The sequence below is a fragment of the Cetorhinus maximus genome, chromosome 4 (genome assembly GCF_964194155.1).
Source record: "Cetorhinus maximus chromosome 4, sCetMax3.hap1.1, whole genome shotgun sequence".
In the NCBI taxonomy this organism is placed as follows: domain Eukaryota; kingdom Metazoa; phylum Chordata; class Chondrichthyes; order Lamniformes; family Cetorhinidae; genus Cetorhinus; species Cetorhinus maximus.
The window spans coordinates 40,241,494-40,268,063 of NC_135882.1; the positions used below are offsets into that span (position 1 = coordinate 40,241,494).

The following is a 26,570-nucleotide window of genomic DNA, read 5'->3' on the forward strand; positions in this document are numbered from 1 at the left end:
CTAGGCACTTTACAGCCTTCCGGACTGAATATTGAGTTCAACAACTTTAGATCTTGAACTCCCTCCTCCATCCCCACCCCCTTTCCGTTTCTTCCCCCTCCCTTTTGTTTTTTCCAATAATTTATATAGATTTTTCTTTTGCCACCTATTTCCATTATTTTTAAATGTATTCCACCCATGGTTTATTTCACCCCACCCCCACTAGAGCTACCTTGCTCGTCCTGCTCTCCAATCTTAATTAGCACATTCTTTCAGATAATATCACCACCTTCAACACCTCTTTGGTCTTTTGTCTGTGACATATTTTGGTTATCTACTCCTATCACTGCTTGCTTGTCCCAACAACCACCCCCCTTCTTCCCCACCACCACCGCCCCCGCCCCCCCACCCTCCCGCCTCCCCCTTAAACCAGCTTATATTTCACCCCTTTCCTATTTCTACTTAGTTCTGTTGAAGGGTCATGAGGACTCGAAACGTCAACTTTGTTCTTCTCCGCCGATGCTGCCAGACCTGCTGAGTTTTTCCAGGTATTTCTGTTTTTCCTTAACTATCTCTGCAGCCACTTGGATGCAGGCCATCAGGCCCTGGCGACTTGTCTGCCTTTAGTCCCATTAGTTTCTCAAATGCTTTGTCCCTCGTGATAGAGACTGTTACAAGATCTTTCCTTCCATTAGCTCCTTGCTTATCTGATATCTTTGGGATGTTTATAGTGTCCTCCACCGTGAAGACTAATGCCAAATATTGGTTTAAATTATCTGCCATTTCCTTCTTCCCTGTAATTAATTCTTCAGTCGCATCCTCCAAGGGACCCATGCTCACTTTAGCCACACTCTTTTTATATAGCCGTGGAAACTCTTGTTGTTTGTTTTCATATTTCTTGCCAATTTACTTTCATAATCAATTTTCTCCCTTTTTATTAGCTTTTTAGTCATCTGCTGCTGATTCCTAAAAAATTCCCAATCCCCTGGCCTACTACTAGTTTTCACCCTTTGTATGCCTTAGTTTTTGATTGGATACTCTCCTTGACCACCTTTGTTAACCACGAGTGGTTCATCCTTCTCATCGAGTCTTTCTTTTTGATCGTGATAAATGTTTGCTGAGCGTTACGGAATATCTGTTTAAATGTCTGCCACTGCTCATCCACTAATCTTCCCCTCAGTCTGTTTTCCCAGCTCACTTTAGACAACTGTTTCCTCATACCTCTGTAATTGCCCGTATTTAAGTTGAGGACACCGGTTTGAGACCAGAGTTGCTCGCCCTCAAGCCGAATTTGAAATTCTACCATGATGTGATCACTACCCCCTAAACGATCCTTAACTATGATATTTCTTATTAATCTCACCTCATTACACATTACTAGATCTAAAATAGCCTCTTCCTGGTTAGGTTCTGCAACATATTGCTCTAAGAAACAATCCCTAATGCACTCTACAAATTCATCTTCCATGTTACCCCTGCCAATCTGATTTGTCCAGTCAAGATGCAGATTAAAATCATCCATGATAATTGTAGCGCTCTTCTTACATGCTTCCATTATTTCCAAATTTATACTCTGTCCTATAGTGAGGAAACTCTTTGGGGGCCTATAGACAACACCCGCCTCTTGCTATTCCTTTTTTCCACCCAAACTGATTCCATATCACGATCTATTGCACTGATATCACTACTCATCACCGCACTGATACCTTCCTTTATTAACAAAGCTACCCCACCCCCTTTTCCTTTTTGCCTATTTTTCCGGAACGTTGAAGACCCTTGAATATTGAGTTCCCAGTCTTGGTCACCCTGCAACCGCGTCTCTGTAATAGTTATCAAGTCATATTCACTTATTTCTATTTGTGCCAACAACTCATCTATCTTACAAATGCTGTGTGCATTCAGATAAAGAGTCTTAAGCTTTGACTTTTTACCATTATTGCTCATTCTGGTTCTGATTTCTGCTGCACTCTTCTGCCTATATTTTCTGCCCCTTCCTGTCACACTTTGATCATCATTCACCTCTTCACTACCCTGCACCTCTGCTCTCTCATTTCTTTTTGATTTTTTAAACTTCCCTTATGCTATTGCAAAACACATTTGCGTGTTTTCCCGCTGACATGGGCAGACGACCCAGCAAGTGGGGGGGGGGGGTTGGGAATTGAGTCCAGTGGGCTGGCCTTATAATGATATGCTGATGTATTACAATGAGGTTCCCGATGTCCGATGGCGGGGAACGTGGCCCACCATCAGTGGGCAGAGCGGCCAATCGCCAACTGGTTTCACAATGTCATGAATCTAATTTTTCCAATATGGCTTCTGGTGCTCACAGCACCGAACATGCATGACTCCGGCGAGCATGGAAAATTCCGGCCTTATTTCTTTAGTAGTTTACAATGTTAACAAGCTGTGACATCGTCACTTGTGAACCCAGCCACATTTTCTATGTCTTGGATATGGCTGAGAGAGGAGTTAGCTGGACTGAAATGTAAACAGTTTACGAACAGATTGATGACAGTGACCAGCTGCTATCTGCTGGTGTGACCCCTTCTGCCTGGGAATTTTTAAACAGCATCAAAAGTGGAACTAACTCTTAGAAGCACGGGCTTCTATTCTCAAATGCTCTGCAATGCTATTTTGTGACAAAAGGAAAAAGAGCTGTCCCTGGTTAGGGTAAATGCTGGCTTGATAAAGTAGCTAGCCAGCTGGTTTGTGCCGTAATATTTTTCTCAGGAGAGTAATGCGCTGACACTGTGGCGGGAGCAGTGAATATCCAGGCAATTTGATGGGTGAGTTTAACTTTCAGCTGCTGTGGAAAATGGGTGGTTGTGGATCAGCTGATCATTTTACAGCCCCCTGATTTCATTTCCATTTGCATCAAACAAATGGAAAATCAGGCAAGGTAATTAATGGAGGGTCGATTCACAATTGTCTGTTTTCTGCCCCTGCAGTCTCACTGACCCACTCCATATGGCCCATTCTTAATTGCTCTGAGATGACATTTATCAGAATTTATTCAAGGGGCAGTGGCATTGTCTGGGGGGGGTGTGAAAGGCGGAGGCACATAGTCCAGGTCAAGGGAAGCTTAAGGCTTCCTTATGAACCGAAAAGAGCACTCCTGTTTTTCCTGGCTCACACAGAAACATAAAATAAAGTTATAAGACTTAAAATGCCTATGATTCACGTCCCAACAAGTCTGGCCTGTAAAGGAAGCTGTTATCACTCCTCTGCTTAGGCCCCCAGCTACAATTGCAGATCGTGTCCTGATGACATTGTCTGACCCGATCAACATATTTAAAGAAGGACCCTGCTTCCATGATGAGGTGCCCAGCTGCCTGTTCAAATGATTCACCAAGTTTCCAAACTTAGTTGTTCATCAGTTTTCTTCCTGCAAGATGTGTGAAATTCAGACAGGAAGGCATTTCCCTATTTGTTGTTGGGATGCATTTTTGCCCATCTAATTGGCCCTAATGCCATCAAAAGTCAAGATACTTATTTGCTGCACCAGGCAGAAATGCTGCACTTGCTGTCCAAAATTCCAAGAAAAGCTAACTGCCCCATGTCTATGTCCAGTGTGACTCATGTCACTTTGAAAGGGGCCTACTACTAAGTGTCCAGAAGACCTGCCTGCTTAATATGCAATTGATGGTCTGATAATGTCAGCAAAACACATATAATGGATAGTTTACCTGGCTGGCAATCAAAAACAGTAAGTTTAAAACTATTTGGTCAGCCACCAATTGTTAAAATTGATATTCAAGATTGCCTGTCATTGTTCATTTGCAGCAGAGATTTCTTGCTAGTAATTCAAAGTAGAAAACTGTATTTTCCTCACGCTATCCCAAGGCATCTGAGGCTAAATGTAGTCCCTTCCCTCCCCCAACACCAGACCAGCCAAGAACTATTTATTCATGCACTCATTAGGGTATGAATTGAGAACTTTTCTTATTTGTAGACATTCATATCTCATTTTACAGATCATTTATTCAATAAGTTATCTGAGGAGATAGCCCCTCTTCCCCTCCACCTCCCTTTCAGTTTCTATGACAGAAAAGCATAAGCAGACCAATGAAATGTCACTGAGCCCAGTGGTCAGATTTTCATTACTGAGGTGGATAGCTCTTGTCGGGAAATTCCTCGACTCGGCAGACCCGCCTCAGTTTAAAGGGCTCTGTTATACCCATTCTGCTCTCTGGGCAGGCAGGGGCAGGATTGAGTCAGGCCCGCCTTCCCTGGAAGCAGATTACAGGTGGCAATGTGGGCGGGTAAGTGCCAAGGTGAGGGCTAGTTAGAAGGCCTGCCTCAATTCCCTGGGACTTTCTCCCAGTTGTTTTAGATGCTGTTAAGCCTCTAGCCCTCGCCCTTCACACACCCACTGCCATGCCCCCCTACCCCCATGCCACCTCCATGCCAACTGATGCCCCAACCCACACCCCTCATATGCCCATATCACCTCCATTGCCAGTCAATTAGTAACCGCCGTGATAAGACATCAGCAGCCTTCTACCAACCTAATACAGTCTCACTCACACGCACTTGATAGTGAAAAAATATACCATACAAGAAACCCTTTCAAACCTTTTAAATCTCAAGTGGTTAATCTCTTATGAAAACAAACTTCTATTCAGGCACCATATCAAAGACAGCTAATCCTTCCATTGTCTCTTTAGTGTGTCAATCAAACTGTGAACTCAGGACTCCCTGCTGAGATAACTGTGGCTTTTAAAATTCAGTCAACCATTCAGAATGACATAATAATAGCCGTTGGGAAAATATTAATAAAGACCTCCATTGAAGCTGCAAGACCAGATAGTAATGTTTTTTTTTCTAATCTACACAAGATGACTTAACAATCAAAGGAGTCCAGCAGAAGATAATTTTTTAACTGTCACTGACAGCTTCAGCCTCTTTTTTCATGTTTAAAGAGCTGAGCGTTTAGAACACTCAATATCAAGACACTTAAACAGACCTTATCCACCCTTCAAGAGCATTTATGTCTACCCCATCAATTTATGACTCCTACGCTGTGGTTTAAAGTTTCTGAAACAGCTAAAATGGGGTCTGTTTGAACTCAACACTAAATTCAAATGGTCCCGCTGAGTTTGGGTTTCCCACCCCCTTCCCCGTCGGCAGAAATGGGATGTGTCAGAAATGGGGATGGGACTTCCAGATCCAGGTCTGCCCACCATTTTTAAAGGGCCACAGAGTCTTCCTGACATGAGAAAATCTGGCTCCAGATGTTTTAGTGATGTCTGTTATTAGCTCACAGAGAAAGTTATCAATGAGAATTGCTAATGGCAATAGCTGTGGTTGCTTGATCATGGAATGCTTGAATTAACACCTATATCGGGAAAATATGTCACAAGTAATAAAATATAAAGTTACAATATAAAAAGTATACAATATAAATGTAAAAATACAAGTTATAAAATTCAATGCGGCAACTTGGTTACCTGCAAATGACAGCAATAAGGTACAGTAAGAACACAACTCGAAGAGTAAAATTTCTAAAGTTTTCACCCTTCCTTACTGTTTTCACCACAATGCCATTTAAATTCAGCTTACAACAGCTTTTAAGATGTGATCTCTGCATTTGGCACTGGCTGTGCATTTTCTTGCATATTCCATGATCTCAGTAGCAAATGCTGTCTGTCTCCCCTCTCTTCTCATATGCTAACAGCACTTTTATCTAGAAGTTTATGAATTGTCAGTCCTAAATATACCCTTTTTTATTTAATATTTTTTCAGTGTATGATGAGTAAAGATTAAACTGAAAACATTATATAGGACAGCTGTGTGTGTGTTTTTTTCCCCATTTAAAACTTGTATTAATGGCTGTTCCTGCACAGGAAATGTCAGTGCTACAGCCCCAGCCTCTTTCCATTATTCAAAACAAAAGTTTTGGGTGTTCAGGGAAGAAACGTCACTGCTCGTGCAGTAGAAAGTTAACCATATTGTATTGTTTTAAAAAATATGAATTACAGATCCATAAGGAATTTGGTATGTTGTAGAATATTAGTATGACTAAATAAAAGGCAACATTAAAAAGCATTTCTCCTTGGCTCCTTCCAAATGTTTTCCTAACATGTGAATTATTGTTACTGGAAGTTCTTCCAAATGGGCGTTAACCCAATGATTGGAAAAGTCAAAGCTGTGTCCATTGCTGCCTTGGGAACTATACAGATGAGCAATGAGTTAGTATCATCTGCAAGGCATTGAAATGCTGCCCTCACCCCTTCTTCCCCTCACCCTCTGCACAGATAAAAGGTCCTACAGATATAAGTATCACATCTAATGCTGAGTGGTGAGCAACTTAGAAACCATAATTAACAGTTTTATACGTAGGGCAGCATTTTCCTCTCGACAAGCGGGGGGTGGGGGTGGGGGAGGGCGGACCCCGCTCGTCAACACGTAAAATAACACATACTCAGAACTCCAACATATGTCATATTGATGGTGATGAGATGGTGCAAAGGGTGCCTCAAGGTGTTGTGGCCAAGTGCCATCTGCTGGCTTCGGCGCCGCACCTAGTTGTGCCTCCTTGCCATGGGCGCTAAGACCCGTGTACTATTCAAAGTGATGGACGCCAAATGTGTCCAAGGTGGCCATAGGGGGAGGGAGTTGGGACCAGCCGTACTATCTTCTGGGGACTGATCACCAGTAGTGTAGACAGGAGCCGCTGGAGGCCTCAGTTGGGCCACTGTGGTTGGGATGCGGCGTGCGCGTGCAGAGTACATGAGCGATCAGCCCCAATAAATCCTCTTCTCTGTTCTGCAGGCAAAAAGTCAACACAATGCCCGGGAGCACCAGAGGACTAGAGGTGGGCGCGCCCAGCTCCAGCGCCTCACCACATTTGAGGAGTAGGCCATGGAGCTGGGGAGGAGACAGGCGGCCAGGGCGGCAGGTGGCGGTGAGGCTGGGGTGCAGAGGCCAGGTATTTGAGGTCCACAGTCCCATTCACTCTGTCTGCCCACCATCCAAGTAACTGATGGTTGCTGCAATTGTTAATGCTGCAACACTGCTCATTCACAGACTGAGACACTCTGAGGTGTGGGTCTTACACAAAGGTCCCTCATCCCCTTGAGGATTCGCATCTCCACCACCTTCCAAAGTCCCCTTATCCCATCTGTGACCACTATCCCCATGGCCTAACATGCCATAGCATCACTGCTGCACAGCCAAAGACTTATTGCATCTTAGGAGGGTTTGTACCTCCACCACCCTTTCAGCCAGTGCGCCCCACATTACTCTGTCCAAAAGGTCCTCAGCACCTCAGCTGTCAACCTCATGGCACTCAACTTAAATAAATGCCACCACGTTACTCATCCATGCGCCAAGGGGAAATGTTGCCTTCTGCCCACCCGGTCTATGCCCCTCCTAATGGTGTGAAGGTCCATAATGTGATCTCTCAATCTCCTGTGATCCACGGCAAATGTCGCAAGTGTTTCCTCAGCACCGCAACTCTCCAGGTCAGCATGCATCCAGGTCAGGTACCTCTGCACTATCCCCACTCCAAAGGCACATAACATGCCATGTGGCATTCCTGAGGCCATCTGACCAGCCTGTCTGCATGCGCGTCTAATGGTTGGGCCTCCTCTTGACTCTTTTCCACCCCACCAATGTTCGTCTCCTTCGGGTCTTGAAGGGTGAGCGACTTATGAGGCTGGGGGGGAAAGGGATGAAAGGTTGAACTAACTGTACACTAACTGATGCACTGTCCTTGTTGTTAATTTCAGCATTGCCACCACATGGCCGCGCCCATAGACACTGCAGCCCCCCCTCCACACCTGAGGGCCAAGATGTGCAACTTGCGGCACATCATTTCAGCCAGCCAGGCACCAGTGCAGACACAAACACCTCGGTGGGGAATTTACCGTCGGCTAGTGTCCTGGGGCACAGTGGAGAGGGCACTTCACAATCGCTGGAGGAGATGGCAGGGACAGAGAGTGCCGAAGGCGCCAGCAGCCGGAGGGTTGCAAGGGACGAGGCACATGCTGAGTCTGGCACTGATGATGTGCCTCTGGAGATGTCACCAATGCAGCAGCTGCAGGCCAAGCGGCAGGAAGCGCATTTGCATCTGGCAGGGTTGCATGAGGGTGTGCTTCAGTTGGTCTCTGCGATGGATGAGTCCAGGCAGAGTGCACGTGAAGGCATGAACCTCAGGGCAGAGCTTCAGGCTTCCTCCAATGAGAGATTGGCGACTCTCATGGAGAGGGGGTTCGATCGGATGGAGACTCTTCTGATTGGGTTACGCTCTGACCTGCAAGCCCTCACAGCGGTACTGGCCATGGGTGGTCATTCCCAATGTGGGAGATGTTGTGGGCACCAAGCATCGTCGCTCGGTGCCCATGCATCTGCGGCGAGCAGGGAGGTCGAAAGGGACCTCACGTTGGAGCAGCAGCTGCCTGTCGTCGCTGCGGGCTCCTCTCAGGGCGCTCCGGATGAGGGCAGCAGCTCCTCCACCCCTCTGCCAGTCAACGTTGCTTCCGTTGAGGCTGCAACAACTGGGGAGGTGCCAGTTCTGGAACTGGCCACTCCCTCCCAGGCGGGGCCATCACAGGCTCCACGGGCCAGAGGACACCTGCCAAGGTCATCGAGGCCAATAGGACACCAGAGTCAGCAGGCTGTCTCACAAGCCACTCCGACCGATGGGGCGGCACCTAGACATAGCACCCGCAAACGAAAACATAAGGCACGTTAGGCACTCAGAATCAGAATCACAGTGCAGAAGATACTTAAGATACTTCTGTATACGAAATAAGGTAAATGAGCTTGTGGCGGAGATTGAAATTGGCAGGTATGATGTGGTGGGCATTAGCTGCAAGGGGATCAGGGCTGGGAGTTAAATATCCAAGGATATACATCCTATCGAAAAGATAGGCAGGTTGGCAGAGGGGGTGGGGTTCCTTTGTTAGTAAGAAATGAAACTAAATCGATAGCAAGAAATGACATAGGGTCAGATGATGTAGAATCTGTGTGGGTAGAGTTGAGGAACCGCAAAGGTAAAAAAAAACATAATGGAAGTTATGTACAGGCCTCCGAACAGTAGTCAGGATGTGGGCCACAAGGTACACCAGGAGATAGAAAAGGTATGTAAGAAAGGCAAGGTTACAGTGATCATGGGGGATTTCAATATGCAGGTAGACTGGGAAAATCTGGTTGGTAGTGGATCCCAAGAAAAGAAATTTGTGGAATGTCTACGAGATGGCTTTTTGGAGCAGCTTGTGGTGGAGCCCACTAGGGAACAGGCAATTCTAGATTTAGTGATGTGTAATGAGGCAGATTTGATAAGGGAGCTTAAGGTGAAGGAACCCTTAGGAGTAAGTGACCATAATGTGATAGAATTTACCCTGCAATTTGAGAGGAAAAAGCTGGAATCAGATGTAACGGTATTACAGTTGAATAAAGGCAACTACAGAGGCATGAGGGAGGAGCTGGCCAGAATTGACTGGGAGATGAGCCTAGCAGGAAAGACAGTGGAACAGCAATGGCAGGAGTTTCTGGGAGTAATTTGGGAGACACAGCAAAAATTCATCCCTAGGAAGAAGCAGCATACTAAAGGGAGGACGAGGCAACCATGGCTGACAAGGGAAGTCAGGGACAGCATAAAAGCTAAAGAGAAAGCATACAATGCGGCGAAGAGCAGTGGGAAACCAGGGGATTGGGAAGCCTACAAAGACCAACAGAGGACAACTAAAAAAGAAATAAGGAGGGAGAAGATTAAATATGAGGGTAAAATAGCCAGTAATATAAGAGAAGATTGCAAGAGTTTTTTTCGATATATAAAGGGTAAGAGAGAGGCAAAAGTGGACATTGGGCCGCTGGAAAATGACGCTGGAGAAGTAGTAGTGGGGAACAAAGAAATGGTGGAGGAACTGAATAGGTACTTTGCGTCAGTCTTCACAATGGAAGACACGAGTGACATCCCCAAAGTTCAAGAGAGTTGGGGGGCAGAGGTGAGTATGGTGGCCATTACCAAGGAGAAGGTGCTAGGAAAACTGAAAGGTCTGAAGGTGGATAAATCACCTGGACCAGATGGATTACACCCCAGAGTTCTGAAGGAGATAGCTGAAGAGATAGTGGAGGCGTTAGTGGTGATCTTTCAGGAATCACTGGAGTCAGGGAGGGTCCCAGAGGACTGGAAAATTGCTAATGTATCCCCCCTGTTTAGGAAGGGAGTGAGGCGAAAGACGGGAAATTACAGGCCGATTAGCCTGAGCTCGGTCGTTGGTAAGATTTTAGAGTCCATTATTAAGGATGAGATTTCAGAATACTTGGAAGTGCATGGTAAAATCGGGCAAAGTCAGCATGGTTTCATCAAGGGTAGGCCATGCCTGACAAATCTGTTAGAATTCTTTGAGGATGTAACGAGTAGGTTAGACAAAGGAGAGCCAATGGATGTTATCTACTTGGACTTCCAGAAGGCCTTTGACAAGGTGCCGCACAGGAGGCTGCTCAGTAAGATAAGAGCCCATGGTGTTAGAGGCAAGGTACTAGCATGGATAGAAGATTGGCTGTCTGGCAGGAGGCAGAGAGTGGGGATAAGGGGGTCCTTCTCAGGGTGGCGGCCGGTGACTAGTGGAGTTCCGCAGGGGTCAGTGTTGGGACCACAACTTTTCACTTTATACATTAATGATATAGAGAAGGAACTGAGGGCACCCTGGCTAAGTTTGCAGATGATACAAAGATAGGTGGAGGGACAGGTAGTATTGGGGAGGCTGCAGAAGGATTTGGACAGGTTAGGAGAATGGGCAAAGAAGTGGCAGATGGAATACAACGTGGGGAAGTGTGAGGTCATGCACTTTGGTAGGAAGAATAGAGGCATTGACTATTTTCTAAATGGGGAGAGAATTCAGAAATCTGGAGTGCAAAGGGACTTGGGAGTCCTAGTCCAGGATTCTCTTAAGGTTAACTTGCAGGTTGAGTCGGTAGTTAGGAAGGCAAATGCAATGTTGGCATTTATTTCGAGAGGACTAGAATATAAAAGCAGGGATGTGCTGCTGAGGCTTTATAAGGCTCTGGTCAGACCACATTTAGAATATTGTGAGCAATTTTGGGCCCCGTATCTCAGGAAGGATGTTCTGGCCCTGGAGAGGGTCCAGAGGAGGTTCATGAGAACGATCCCAGGAATGAAAGGCTTAACATATGTGGAACGTTTGAGGACTCTGGGTCTATACTCGATGGAGTTTAGAAGGATGAGGGGGGATCTGATTGAAACTTACAGAATACTGAAAGGCCTGGATAGAGTGGACGTGGGGAAGATGTTTCCATTAGTAGGAGAGACTAGGACCCAAGGGCACAGCCTCAGAGTAAATGGAAGACCTTTTATAACAGAGATGAGAATCTTCTTTAGCCAGAGAGTGGTGAATCTATGGAATTCATTGCCACAGAAGGCTGTGGAGGCCAGGTCATTGAGTGTATTTAAGACGGAGATAGATAGGTTCTTGATTGGTAAAGGGATCAAAGGTTACGGGGAGAAGGCGGGAAAATGGGGTTGAGAAACTTATCAGCCATGATTGAATGGCGGAGCAGACTCGATGGGCCGAATGGCCTAATTTCTGCTCCTATGTCTTATGGTCTGAAGAGACCCTTCGGCCCATCGAGTCTACACCGACACATGAGAAACACCTGATCTACCTAACTAATCCCATTTACCAGCACTTGGCCCATAGCCTTGAATGTTATGACGTGCCAAGTGCTCATCCAGGTACTTTTTAAAGGATGTGAGGCAACCCGCCTCCACCACCCTCCCAGGCAGTGCATTCCAGACCGTCACCACCCTCTGGGTAAAGAAGCTGTTCCTCACATCCCCCCTAAACCTCCTGCCCCTCACCTTAAACTTGTGTCCCCTCGTGACTGACCCTTCAACTAAGGGGAACAGCTGCTCCCTAACCACCCTGTCCATGCCCCTCATAATCTTGTACACCTCGATCAGGTCGCCCCTCAGTCTTCTCTGCTCCAACGAAAACAACCCAAGTCTATCCAATGGGTATGGCACTGGTGATTTTGTGTTGGTCTTAGAATAGGGAACAAAATTCTTATGTTTGCAATGGAGAAGTCTCTGTTATATTTTGTAAATAATAAAGTCCACTTTTCTGACCATGGCTGAGGGTGTGCTGCATTTTTCTTTTTAACAGACATGAGTGTTTGAGTGGACATTGATGTTTCTGTACTAAGCCCTTAGTTGCAGCTGATAAGGTGGAAGATGTAACACCTAAGTGCCACGTGTGGAAGCGCCAGGCAATGCTGTTCCTGCGGATCCATGCGTGTGGAGCTAGCTGAAGGTTCGTTGGATTAAATTGTCCCGGGTGTCCCAGCCTCCTTGGTGTAATAGCGGGTCAGCGTGCAGTCCCTCATCATTGCCCTGTGCTTCCTCATCCTCTGAGCCACTGCTGGATTCATCATGTGCAGCCTCATCCAGGGCGTCAAGGTCTTCATCGTCAGCTGCATCCCCCCTTTCCAGTGCAAGATAGTCTGCTGCGCTCTGCACAATCAGTATCAGAGAGACGCGATCTGGGGAGTACTGGAGTGCGCCCCCTGAGCGGTCCAGGCAACGGAAGCGCATCTTGAGAAGACCGATGGCTCTCTCCACCACAGCCCTTGTGGTGCCGCGGCTCCTATTGTAGCGCTGCTCAGCTTCTGTTCTTGGACGGCGTACTGGCGTCATGAGCCACCTTCACAGGGGATGATCCTTGTCACCCAGCAACCAACCATCCAGCCGAGCCAGAACACTGAACAGCCCCAGCACCTGGGAGTGTCTGAGGATGTCGGCGTCGTGGGAGTTGCCTGGGTACCTTGCACAGACTTGTAGAATCTGCATGCTGTGGTCACACACTATCTGCACGTTCACGGAGTGGAAGCCCTTCCTGTTGACGAAGGCACCGGGCTCACCTGCTGGCGCCTTGATGGCCACATGTGTAGTCTATGTAACCCTGGACGCGGCGGAAGCCAGCAATGGCCGCAAAGCCTCTGGCTCGCTGTACCTGACTTGCCTGGTCGCAGTGGAAGTGGATGAAGGTCAAAAAATATCTGAACAGCGCGTCTGTAACCTGTTTGACACAAGTGTGGACAGCTTATTGGGAGACACCGCAAAGATCACCCACTGAGCCCTGGAAGGAGCCAGAGGCATAGAAGTGGAGGGTAACTGTGAGCTTCAGAGCCGCTGGCATGGGGTGTCCACCCACACAGTTAGGGGAGATCTCAGGGCCAATCATCTGACAGATATAGGTGACTGTCTCCCTTGAGAGTCGGTGCCTCCTTCGGCACCGCACCTGTCATATTGAGGTAGCTGCTTCTCCGCCTGTAAACCCTGGCAGCATGATAGTGGCGTCTCGCACCTTGGACAACCTCTTGGCCCTGTACCCCTTGTGCCTGCGCCTGGCCTCCCAAAGGTGGCTCCCCTGGAGGCTGATTGTCCAGTCTTGGCCTCATCCTTATTCTATTCCTCCCTTCCTCCCTTCCTCCTCAGAGGAGCTGCCTCCAATGGAGATATCAGAACCTGTACCCCCAGGCTAAATGGAGGCCTCCGGAAAGCTGCAGGCCGAGAAAGATTACTGTCTGCAGACTGGTTTCAAAGTACACAAAAAGCTCTTGGAAATCGATGTGAACTGCTAACAATCAAACAGGCAACTACAAAACACTTTCTGCAATTAAAACTTTGTGGAAAACATGAACAACCTCTCTGAGTCCACATATCCCGCCAGTGCATGAGTTTTATCAAAAAATCTCCTACCCACCTGCCCGTTGGGCCTGTGCGCCGACCCTAAGTTCGCATAGGCCCCTCAAAATCCTGGACAATTAGTAAGTTAAGGCCCTTAATGAGGCCTTTAATTAATGGCGGGTGAGCGTCACGCTGCTGAGTGCGCCCGCCGACCGAAATATCACGATGCTGCGCGCTGATGTCGGGACGCTCGTGTGACATTTTAAGCCCTGACGTGCGGGCTCCGCCTCCCACACGTCAGCTAGAAAATTCTGCACTGTGTCTCGGCTAATAAAGGCAAGTATCCCATATGCCTTCTTAACCACCTTATCCACCTACCCTGCTACCTTCAGGGATCTAAGGATATGCACACCAAGGTGCCTCTGACCTTCAGCACTTTCCAGGGTCCTACCATTCATAGTCTAATCACTTGCCTTGTTAGCCCTCTCCAAGTGCATTACCTCACACTTTTCCAGGTTGAATTCCATTTGCTACTGCTCTACTACCTGACCAGTCCATTGATATCCTCCTGTAGTTTACGACTATCCTCCTCACTATTTACCACCCTACCAGTTTTCGTGTCATCGGCGAATTTCTTGATCGTACCCCCTACACATAAGTCCAAATCATTTATGTACACCACAAACAGCAAGGGCCCCAGCAGCGGAACCCCACTGGAAACAGACTTCCAGTCACAGAAACACACCTCTACCTTCACCCTCTGTTTCCTGCCTCTCAGCCAATTTTGGATCCAATGTGCCAATTTACCTTGGATCCCATGGGCTCTTACTTTCTTCACCAGTCTACCCATGAGGGACCTTGTCAAAAGCCTCTCCAGCGATTCCACCTGGGAATGTATTGAAAGTAGATTCAGGTAATTATCCCTGAACAAAGAACAAAGAAAATTACAGCACAGGAACAGACCATTTGGCCCTCCAAGCCTGCGCCGATCATATTGCCCATCAACGAAAACATTTTGCACTTCCGGGGTTCGTATCCCTCTATTCCCATCCTATTCATGTATTTGTCAAGCTGCCTCTTAAACACCACTATCGTACCTGCTTCCACCACCTCTTCTGGCAGCGACTTCCAGACACTCACTATCCTCTGCGTAAAAAACTTGACCCGCACATCTCCTCTAAAGTTTTCTCCTCTCACCTTAAATCTATGTCCCCTAATAATTGACACTTCCACCCTGGGAAAAAGCTTCTGACTATCTACTCTGTCCATGCCGCTCATAATTTTGTAAACTTCTATCAAGTCGCCCTTCAATCTCCGTCGCTCTAGTGAGAACAATCCGAGTTTCTCCAACCTCTCCTCATAGCTAATAACTTCCAGACCAGGCAGCATCCTGGTAAGCCTCCTCTGCACCCTCTCCAACGCCTCCATATCCTTCTGGTAATGTGGTGACCAGAATTGCACGTAATATTCCAAGCGTGGCCTAACCAAGGTTCTATACAGCTGCAGCATGACTTCCCAGCTTTTATACTCAATACCCCTGCCGATGAAGGCAAGCATGCCATATGCCTTCCTCACTACCTCATCTACCTGCGTTGCCACTTTCAGTGACCTTTGGACCTGTATACCCAGATCCCTCTGCCCGTCGATGCATTCAAGGGTTCTTCCATTTACTGTATAATTCCTACCTGTATTAGACCTTCCAAAATGCATTACCTCACATTTGTCCGGATTAAACTCCATCTGCCACTCCTCCGCCCAAGTCTCCAACCGATCTATATCCTTTGACAATCCTCTTCACTATCTGCAACTCCTCCAACCTTAGTGTCGTCTGTAAACTTACTAATTAGCCCAGTTTCATTTTCCTCCAAATCATTTACGTATACTACAAACAGCAAAGGTCCCAGCACTGATCCCTGCGGAACACCACTAGTCACAGCTCTCCATTCAGAAAAACACCCTTCCACTGCTACCCTCTGTCTTCTATGACCAAGCCAATTCTGTATCCATCTTGCCAGCTCACCTCTGATCCTGTGCGACGTTACCTTCTGTACCAGTCTGCCATGAGGGACCTTGTCAAAGGCCTTACTGAAATCCATGTAGATAACATCCACTACCCTTCCATCGTCGATCATCTTTGTCACTTCCTCGAAAAACTCGATCAAATTAGTGAGACACGACCCTCCCCTTCACAAAACCATGCTCCTCTCACTAATACGCCCATTTGCTTCCAAATGATAGTAAATCTTGTCATGAAGAATCTTCTCCAATAATTTCCCTACCACTGACGTAAGGCTCACCGGCCTGTAATTTCCTGGCTTATCCCTGCTACCCTTCTTAAACCATGGAACAACATTGGCCATTCTCCAGTCCTCTGGGACCTCACCCGTAGCCAGTGAGGATACAAAGATTTCTGTCAAGGCTCCTCCCTTGCCTCCCTCAGTACTCTGGGGTAGATCCCATCTGGCCCTGGGGACTTATCCACCTTAATATTCTTCAAGATGCCTAACACTTCCTCTTTTTTGATCTCAACATGATCCAGGCTATCTACACACTCTTCCCTAGATAAATCGACTGCTAAGTCCTTCTCTTTGGTGAATACTGATGAAAAGCATTCATTTAGTATCTCTCCCATTTCTTCTGGCTCCACACACAGATTCCCACCTCTGTCCCTGAGTGGGCCTACCCTTTCCCTGGCTACCCTCTTGCTTTTTACATATGTGTAAAAGGCCTTGGGATTTTCCTTAATCCTGGTTGCCATTGACTTCTCATGACCCCTTTTAGCCCTCCTGACTCCATGCTTAAGTTTCTTCCGACTTTCTTTATATTCTCCACGGGCTTCATCTGTTCCCAGCCTTCTAGCCCTTACGAATGCTTCCCTTTTCTTTTTCACTAATCTCACAATATCCTTCGTTATCCAAGGTTCCTGAAACTTGCCATACTTATCCTTCATTTTAGCAGGAACATGCCAGTCCTGAATTCTTATCAACTGACGTTTGAAAGCCCCCCACATGTCAGTTGTTGATTTGCCCTCAAACATCCGCCTCCAGACTAGATTCCTCAGTTCCTGCCTAATATTGTTATAATTAGCCTTCCCCCAATTAACCTGAGGACTCCTGTTATCCTTATCCACCAGTACCTTGAAACTTATTGAATTATGGTCACTTTTCCCGAAATGCTCCCCTACTGAAACTTCAACCACCTGGCCGGGTTCATTCCCTAATACCAGGACCAGTATTGCCCCTTCCCTTGTTGGGCTATCTACATATTGTCTCAGGAAGCCCTTCTGGATGCACCTTACAAATTCTGCACCATCCAAACCCCTAGCACTAAGTGATTCCCAGTCAATATAGGGAAAGTTAAAATCACCCACCACAACAACCCTATTGCTTTTACATCTTTCCAAAATCTGCCTACATAACTGTTCCTCAATCTCCAGCCTTGCCTCCCTCAGTTCTCCCTCAGCAATTGGGAGGCCTATAGTAAATCCCCAACATTGTGACTGCACCCTTCCTATTCCGGAGGTTTACCCATATTGCCTTGCTGCATGAGCCCACCGAGGTGTCCTCCTGTCGTACAGCTGTGATATTCCCCTTAACCAGCAGTGCAACTCCCCCACCTCTTCTACATCCCTCTCTATCCTGCTTGAAACATCTAAATCCTGGAACGTTTATCTGCCAATCCTGTCCATCCTTCAACCAAGTCTCTGTAATAGCAATAACATCATAGTCCCAAGTACTAATCCAAGCTCTAAGCTCATCTGCCTTGCCTGTTATACTTCGCGCATTGAAACAGTCCCACTGTGTTCAGTAATTTCTCCCTGCCTGCTCTTTGTCTTACCTGAACTAGGTAGTGAAATTGCAATCTTTAATCAAAAGTAATCACAAGTTAAAAAGAACGGCATTTCGCAGTGTCTCAGCCAGAATTTCCACGAGGACAATTCAGCCCACATTCTGACAGTGTCTGACCTTATTTTGTGCACTGCAAGGATATTGGTGGAGATCGTCTGCAGGGTTTTCTTGATATCCTGCCACAACTAGTGGCTGCTTTTAGCCATTTATGACATTTCTCGGGAGATTCCACCAAAGTTACAGCAATACTTTTGGTTAAACACCAAGGAAGTGATTAACAGGTAAACACTGGTGGTACTTTGATAAGCCAATTATTAAGCATTTGTATATTGCAATAGCAGTGTCTGACTCTCGATGTAAAAGATCGCGCACAACCTACCACAGATAGTGTCACTAAGATCGACATCCCAAAAGATCTGTAGTAGGAATGGAGTGCAATACTGCACTTATACACAGAATAAAGACAATGTTCATCAACAGCTTCTTTCAAATCAACCTTACATTGTGACTCTCATAGTTCACACCTCCAGTCAGTAAAAGTTCAAAATGATAGACTTCGTTTGGCAGAATTCCTTTGACATTCAATGGCATTGCCATGGCTGAATCTCTCATTATCAACATCCTGGGGGTTACCATTGACCAGGAACTGAATTAGACCAGCCATATAAATACAGTAGATATAAGAGCAGGTCACAGGCTTGGAATTCTGAGGTAGTGGAAGGAAGGTTGATTGGAATACCAAGATTAGTAGCACCTCTTGCCCCTGTCCAACCTCAGGAATCTGGTATGGAGGAGGATGGGGAGGGCGGAGGAGGATGAGGCATGGCCATGTAAGAGGGGCTCATCACCAGATGCACCCTAGTTCAAAACAGATTCACATGGGCTCCTTTCATCTAACCCTTGCCAGCAGTAACTCCCTGGTGAGCAACTTCCACATAATGAATCTTTAACATGGAATCCACAGTTACTCAGGGAAATGTCCATGTCCGACAAAAGAAAAAAGCAACAATGAGTTTGACTCAGTTACATAAGGCAGAAACCATCACCATCAAAACCATTGGCCACAACATATTGCAAACATATGGCATGAGAAGTCCTTCACAACCTGGACCCTCCACATTCCTGCCAATGGCTGTCAATGAGGCACCAAAGCTGCCACCCTATGCATACTCATGACTTCACACCTAATACCTGCTGGTATGATTGTATGTGCTGACAGATAAGCAGATAATGCAAATTGTGAAAGGTGAGACCACAACTAGACCAGTTATCCATTCACCCCCATGGTCCAGTTTCAGGAGTGCGTGACATATGCAACATGCAATGCTCCCAACAACCTTGGCTCCCTTTCAAACCGCAGCCTCTGCCACCTGGAATACAAAAGTTTCCAAAGTATTGGGGACAACAGATGAGCAATCTACACTGGGAATACATGACATCTCGACCTGCATTGCCTACACTTAGGTCATTGTGTGACACTGATTTGCAGATGACTGCCTTGCACCTAGCACCCATGCTTGAGATGCATCTGATCAACTCAATCTGATCATTGATTCTGATCATTGAGCCTCCTTTAAAGTCAAGCATGGGTGGACAATGAATGATGTAAGGAGCATCTCAGTCCTTGACCCTTTGTTCACTACTACCTCATGTTAAAGACCAGAGAAGGAAGAAGCCTTCCATTCCCTCACCAGTACGGTCACACCCTTGATGCTGATGATGTCAATATGAGATGGACCTCAGATGGGCCTCAGTGTCATTGATTAGAACATCCTTCATAATGTTAATATTGTCACTGAGTTTTGTAGTGTACAAAGACATAGCAAGACATCTAAGGGTGTATTTACATTTACTTAAAAAGCGCTTAACTGTGCTCCCGATCACTAACTACCCTACTGCGTCAATGTCTCGGAGTCGCACTGTTCTGCCATGTCAGCATGCAACTGTGAGGGACCTGGTCAAGGGGCAACAGTGTGGGTGCATCCTGATAGATGGGTAACAAGAGGGCAGATGCATGGGCAAAGAACTGTGGCACATTTAGTGTTCATTAGACATCCCCTGAGACATAACAGCAAACTATATTAATGCAGAATATCTTTAGCAGCTGGTGGTGCAAAAATGCTGCCATCTCCGTGGCCGTGTCTTGTGATTCCTCTCCATGCTTTAAGTGGCTCAGTGTACTCTGTCAGTACAATGTGAATAGGCAGCAACAATATGTTTTCCTATGGAAAGCTCATGATGGGCCATCTATTCCAGTGTCAGCAACTAGTTGGACAACATTTAATGAGTTTGCACTCACCTGACTGCTCAGTGACATCTCCTGCGAGGTACAAAAACAGAATCATCAACTTCTGGGCTCACAAACGGGTCTTCCATATTTCCAACTGAGTTGCCCAATCCACGCTAAGCCTGCCTCTGCCTCCACACTACTTCCAGAGTCAGCAGCCACGACTCCCATTACACCCTGCCCCTCCTCCCCAGACTGAAAATCCGAACATCCAGGGCACTTTCTCAGGAGTCGGATTTGCGGAACCGGGAATTCTTCCAACTAGGTGCACCCATCGCGAGAGCAAAAATTCAGGCCACAATTAGGCTAACTCTCAAGACTTCAAGTGGGGCTTGAACTGGCAACCTTCTGGTTCAGAGATGAGACTGTCACGAACTGAGTCAAGCTGAGAAAATGACAAGCCCACCCCTTCCACTACAATTGTACTCAACATTGTTCCTGGTTACTCTGTGACTGCTGAGCTCTAAGCTACTGCTCTTTAACCCAGTCCTGTTCCTTTTGTAACTGATACGCTTCTGTTTCCAATCCCAACAGACAGCAGGAAATGATCTGTGACAACCAAATCTCAGCAGTCTCCTCTTTCAGGCAATCACATAATTCCTCAACAAAGGCCCAGTAAATTAAATTAAGATTTAAGATTAAGATTTAAGACCGCTCTCAGTGACTAACATAAATTCTATTATGCACCTTAAGAATGATTAAAATCAATTGTGTTTTGGCATTAATTGGAGGGCCCTAATACTTATCATTTGCTCTCTACACAGATTAGCTGATGTGTAGGGATCATGCTAGGTTCATAAGACAGGGCAAGCAATGGATCAGCTGCTCTAAAAGGGATGGTGCTCAGAATTAAAGCACACTACATATGGGAAAATGCAATGTTTTCTTTCGAGCAGTTGAGATGGGAAGCAAGGATAGACCAGAGTAGGGATGCTCCTTTGCGGGAGTAGATTGACAGGTCTTACTCCAGCAGGGTTGATATGTTTGAAGCAAGGTTCCGAGTACAAAGAATATCTTTCTAGCTGTTATGAACAACGGATACAGGAGATTGTATCGGCTTTTTCAGCCACATCAAGCTGGATTGCCAATGCTATCTCCCATGTTTATTGGTTATGCAAATAACTATAATAGAATCTGTTGGATTCAGGAAGGTTACCAAGGAACACTTGGTTCACACTTTGTTGACTTTTCATATATGGTCTCCTTCAGAATGCTAACAAAAATTCAGTCTCACCTTGCAGGAGTTTCACTGAGGAAGCATATCAAGCACTCTGGCAATGTTGAGGTCTTCATGATGCAAACATACGAACAAATGAAATAGGTGCAGAAGTAGGCCATTGCCTGCTCTGCCATTCAACGAAATAATGGTTGATCTGTTTGTGCTTTGAGTTCCCCATTTCCATCTATCCCTGACAACCTTTGATTCCCTTGCCTAACAAGAATCTATCTACCTCTGCCTTAAAAATATTCAGTGCTCCCGCCCTCACCATCTTCTGAGGCAGAGTTCCAAAGTTTCACAACCCTCAGACAGAAAAAAATTCTCCTCATCTCTGACCTATAAGGGCGATGCCTAATTTTAAAACAGTGCCACCGAGTTCTGGACTCGCCCACAAGAGGAAACATCCCTTCCATGTCCACCTTGTCAAGACCATTCAGGATCTTATATACTTCAATCAAGTCACCCCTCATTCTTCTAAACTCCAGTGGAAACAAGCCCAGCCTGTCCAACCTATCCTCATAAGACAACCCACTCATTCCAGGTATCAATCTAGTAAACCTTCTTCGAACTGCCTCCAAAGCATTTACATCCTTCCTTAAATAAGGAGACCAAAACTGCACACAGTATTCGATATGCGGTCTCACCAACGCCCTGTATAACTGAAGCATAACATCCTTACTTTCATGTTCAATTCCTCTCGTAATCAAGGATAGCATTCCATTAGCCTTCTTAATTACTTGCTGTATCTGCATACTAACATTTTGTGACTCATGCACGAGAACACCTAGATCCCTCTGTGCCTTGGAATTCTGCAACAGTTCTCCATTTAAGTAATACTCTGCTTTTTTATTCTTCCTGCTAAAGTGAACAACTTTGCATTTTCCCACATTATACTCCATCTGCCAGATTTTTACCTGCTCACTCAACTTATCTATACCCATCTGCAAACTCCTTATGTACACATCAATGCCTCTGTTGCAGGGTAGAATTTGTTGCTGGCTCAGAAAATAGCATAATATCACACAAAAATCTCATTAAATTAGCGTTATTAAACATGCTGCCAACAGAAGCATGCTGCATATTTATGGATATACAACAAGGTGGCATGCAGGCTGGGACTTGGGTGCCACTGATTCTGTTTTTCAAAATTCTAACACATGTATGTTTTGCACCTAATTACAGAAGAAGATTGCACTTAACAGGAGGTAGGAACAGTCGACTGTATATGGTCATCTCAGTAATGGACTAACAGTGATAAAGAAAATAAGGCACTAACCAATGACAAATCCCCAGGATGAGATGGTTTTGGTCCCAGGAAGTTAAAGGAAGTGGATGAGAACATTGCAAATGCCCTAAATATAACTTGAAGTTCTCTTGATCCTGGAAGCATTCATTAGATTGGAAAATTACACATTTAACTATTTAAGAAAGGTGAGAGAGAGTTATAGATCAGTTGGACTGACATGTATTTCAGAAAATGGCTAGAGTCTGCAATTAATGATACAGTGACTGAAAACCTTGAAATTTTTCAGCTGATCAGAGGGAGCCAGCTTGAATTTTTAGACTAGGTCATGCCTGAAGAAACTGATCGAAACGTTTGAAGAGGTGACTATATAGTGGACAGGGCAATGGATGCTCTTTATATGAACTTACAAAAGGTATTTGATAAAGTCCCCAATAAGAGACTGCCAACTAAAATTGAAGCTCATAGAATTGAAGACAAATTATTGACCTGGTTAAGAAATAGGCTGAGCAGTAGGAAACAGAGAGTAGGGATAATGGGCAGGTAATCTAATTAGCAATCTATGAATCGTGTCATCAAGTAAGGAACTGTGTTCAAGAACCTGCTCACCAGTTTTATTAACAATTCAGATGATGGGATAGAAAGCTATATATCCAAATTTGCTGATCATACTAAGATGGGTAGCATTGTAGCAGCATGGATAGAAGTATAAAATTACAAAGAGATATTAACAGATTAAATGAATTAGCAAAACTGGCAAATGGGTTTCAGTACAGGAAATTGTGAGGTCATCCACTTTGGACCTAAAAAAGATAAAACAGGGTACTTTTAAATGGTGAAAAGCTCGAAACAGTGGAGATCCAAAGAGGCTTGGTGGGGTCCAGGCACCGAGATCATTAAAATGTCACGAACAGGTAGTGAAAATAATCAAATGTTGGCCTTTATAACTAGGGGGCTAGAATTTCAAGGAGGTAGAATTCATGCATCAGCTATATACTATATACAATCAGCTATACAAAGTACTTTTTAGGCACATCTGAATACTGTGAGCAGTTCTGGATGCTACATTTTAGGACAAATATATCAGCCTGTACAGAGTGTTGTGTAGATTTACCAGAGTTCCTGGGGAACCATCTATTCAGCCTAAGATGAGCAAGCTCATTCAGCCCATCTCAGCTCATCCATCAAGAATGGCCCTGATGACCCATCACTGTAGCATCCAATTGATTGTCAAAGATTTCAAACATTTTGCCTTCATTACTCTACCTGACAGCCCTTTTTCAAAGAAAAACATTCTGACATCCATGTTAAATTTACCTTTTACTAGTCTGTACCTGCTTTGTAAACTTGCAATTTATTGCAGAGCAATCTTTTGGATTTACTTTTTCCATACTATTTACAATCTGATACATCTCTGTAAGGTCACCTTTCAGAAGCCTCCTGTCAGGGATGAAAAATCTGAGACACTATAGTCTTTCCTGTTGTCAAAAAAAAATGAGCAAGTGATCATGCAAAACTCACTGATACAAGAACAAGAATATAGTGGGGACGTGTCTTTCAGAGTGGCAATGATGTACAACCTGGATGATAGCAATCGTGAAGGATCTAATTTATGAAGAGAAGCTCAGGGTCCTGAACTTGCTTTTATTAGAGGGATGAAATTTGCTTTTATTTTAAATGAGAGACATTCATAATAATTGATGTGAGCAGGCCATTTAATCAAAACTATAACTAAATAACTAGAAGAAATATACCTAAAATTAGCTCGCTACAAAGCAATGCCAGGGATTAGAAATGGAAAAATTGAAGAAGAACATGGGATCATGGTATCAGCATCACGGGATCTGACAAAATATTTGACTCAGCTGCATTACTGAACCACAGTTCAAACTAGTAAAATCACAGTTAATTCAACTGAATAATTTTTCTTTATCACTCTACCCCAGTCAGTGATACAGGCTTCCTCATTAGATGTGGCTTGAACTCAACAGTCAGAAGGCTTTGTTTTGCTGTCATCAATGCAATTTCCCTTCTGATTTGTTAAAATGGAGGGAGACACCAAGGAAAATAAATCCCAAACTGCTGTTATGGATCCTTTCTTCGACAGACTTTACGCTATAAGTTACAACCAAAATAAACTGGAGCCACAGGAGTTCCCATTACATCCTTCCATGAATAGCTAAGCTTCAAAAAACCTGCTACAACAGCCTGGGTTTTAATGACTCACAAGTCAGGCTTAGTCAGATTTCAGTTCCAAAAAGGCAGATCAAAGATTTCTAGCCTTATGAGTTCAAGATGCATCCACTGTTTACCAACCTTCTGCCACATTTTGATGAAGAAGAGCTCTTGAGTGAAGTTAAAGTAAACATTGGTGTCGTATGCATCATCTCCTGCATTTCGAACCGTCACATTCACAGAGATGTTCTTCACTGCCCCTAATGCTAAGAAAGGCTTGTGCTCATCAATACTGAAAAAAACAGAAAAAAAATAGTCAATGAGCATACTGTGCTGCTTAGGATCAACAGGGAGATCCGCTGCAGTTGGGAAAAAGTGTAGCCATCAGGTATATCAATCATTTAAGTTTAAGCAGCAGACATTGAATGCAAGGGATATCTCATTAGCAACATCTGTGCCTTCGCTAGAGTGTACAATTTTATAATGTTTTCGTTTATGACTCATGTCCATTGAATATTAACATAATTCATTATGAATTAGAGTTAGCTTTTTAAATCACATTTTTAAAATGCATTACGTAGGAAAGGCCAGAAAATACCTGGCAATCTAGCTGGTTAGTCCCAAAGATAGAACACAGTTAAGGAAAAATAGAGAGGCTGCAAGAAATGAGAAAGCACTGATCATGGTCAGAGAAGGGGGTGGAGCAGGGATGGCTTTATAACCAGTAAATGTGAAATAGTTTAGAGGCAGCAGTAATTTCTTAGAGATCGAGATAAAAGATTTCCATTCATTTGAATGAACAGCAGTGACAAAATGAAAAGGCAGACCTTCAGAAAGATCTTTGTGTCCTAACCTGAAGATGTGCTTATGCACTACTTCAAACCAAGTTTTGGTGCTCAGTGTAAAAATCAGAGAAACACATCTTATATCGAATGCAATCTTTATCAAACTAGAGCCTGCACACAACTGGTGGACAATGTGGGCGATCACCCCAAGGCACTATGCACAATTATAAGCAAGTAAATGATGGCTAGGGGCAGGAACTGCACCCCCCCCATGCTCCACTTCCCCCTGCTCCTGTTCCTGCTGCTCCCATTCCCGCTGCTCCCATTCCCCTTGCTCCCACTCTAGCTGGTCCCACTCCAGCTGGTCCCGCTCCCTCTGCTCTGCATCACAATCCTCCCGCTCGCCCTGCTCCTGCACCCTCTGTTCCCGCTCCGTCTGCTCACATTCCCACTGCTTCCACTCCCCCTGCTCCCCTTCCAATGCTCCCGCTCCCTCTGCTCCCAATCCTCCCACTCAACCTGCTCCCTCTGCTCCCCTTCCAATGCTCATGCTCCCTCTGCTCCCATTCCCTCTGCTCCAGATCCCTCTGCTCCCAATCCCAATCCTCCCACTCAACCTGCCCGCACACCCTCTGCTCTCACTCCCTCTGCTCCCGATCCCTCTGCTCCAGCTCTCTCTGCTCCCAATCCTCCCATTCAACCTGTTCCTGCTCCCTCTGCTGCTGCTTCCTCTGCTCCCACTCCCTCTGCTCCCAATCCCAATCCTCCCACTCAACCTGCTCCTGCTCCGGTTCCCTCTGCTCTGGCTCCCTCTGCTCTCACTCGCTCGGCTGCCGGCTCCCTCTGATCCCGCTAGCTCTGCTCCTGTTTCCTCTGCTCTCATTCCCTCTGCTCCCATTCCCTCTGCTCCTGCTCCAACTGCTCCTCCTCCCTCTGCTCCCGCTCCAACTACTACCGTTCCCTCTGCTCCAAATCGCGCAACTTCCCTTCCCAATGCTCCCATCCCTTATGCTCCTGCTCCATCTGCTCCCACTCCCTCTGCTCCCCTTCACAATGCTCCCACTGCCACTACTCCCGCCACCTCTGCTCGCCTTGCCCCTTCTTCCATTCCCTCTGCTCCCACTCTGTCTGCGTCCCTTCCCAATGCTCCTGCTCCCTCTGCTCCAGGTTCCCTGCTGCTCCTCCCTCTGCTCCCCCTGCCTCTGCTCCTGCTCCATTTGCTTCCATTCCCTCTGCTCCCCTTCCCAATGCACCCACTGCCCTTCCTCCAGCTCCCTCTGCTCCAGCTCCCTCTGCTCCCCTTCCCCCTGCTCCTTTCCCTCTGCTCCCCTTCCCCCTACTCCCGTTCCCTCTGCTCCCATTCCCTCTACACCCCTA

General features: G+C 45.8%; 1 protein-coding gene across 1 annotated transcript in view; it reads right to left on the reverse strand.

Moving 5' to 3' along the window:
- itga9 (integrin, alpha 9) overlaps nt 1–26,570 on the reverse strand; it is a 574,702-nt gene that overhangs the window by 171,500 nt on the left and 376,632 nt on the right. The window contains exon 18 of the mRNA XM_078540091.1: nt 24,550–24,700. Coding sequence (XP_078396217.1) covers nt 24,550–24,700 — 151 coding nt within the window. The remainder of the gene's footprint in view (nt 1–24,549; nt 24,701–26,570) is intronic.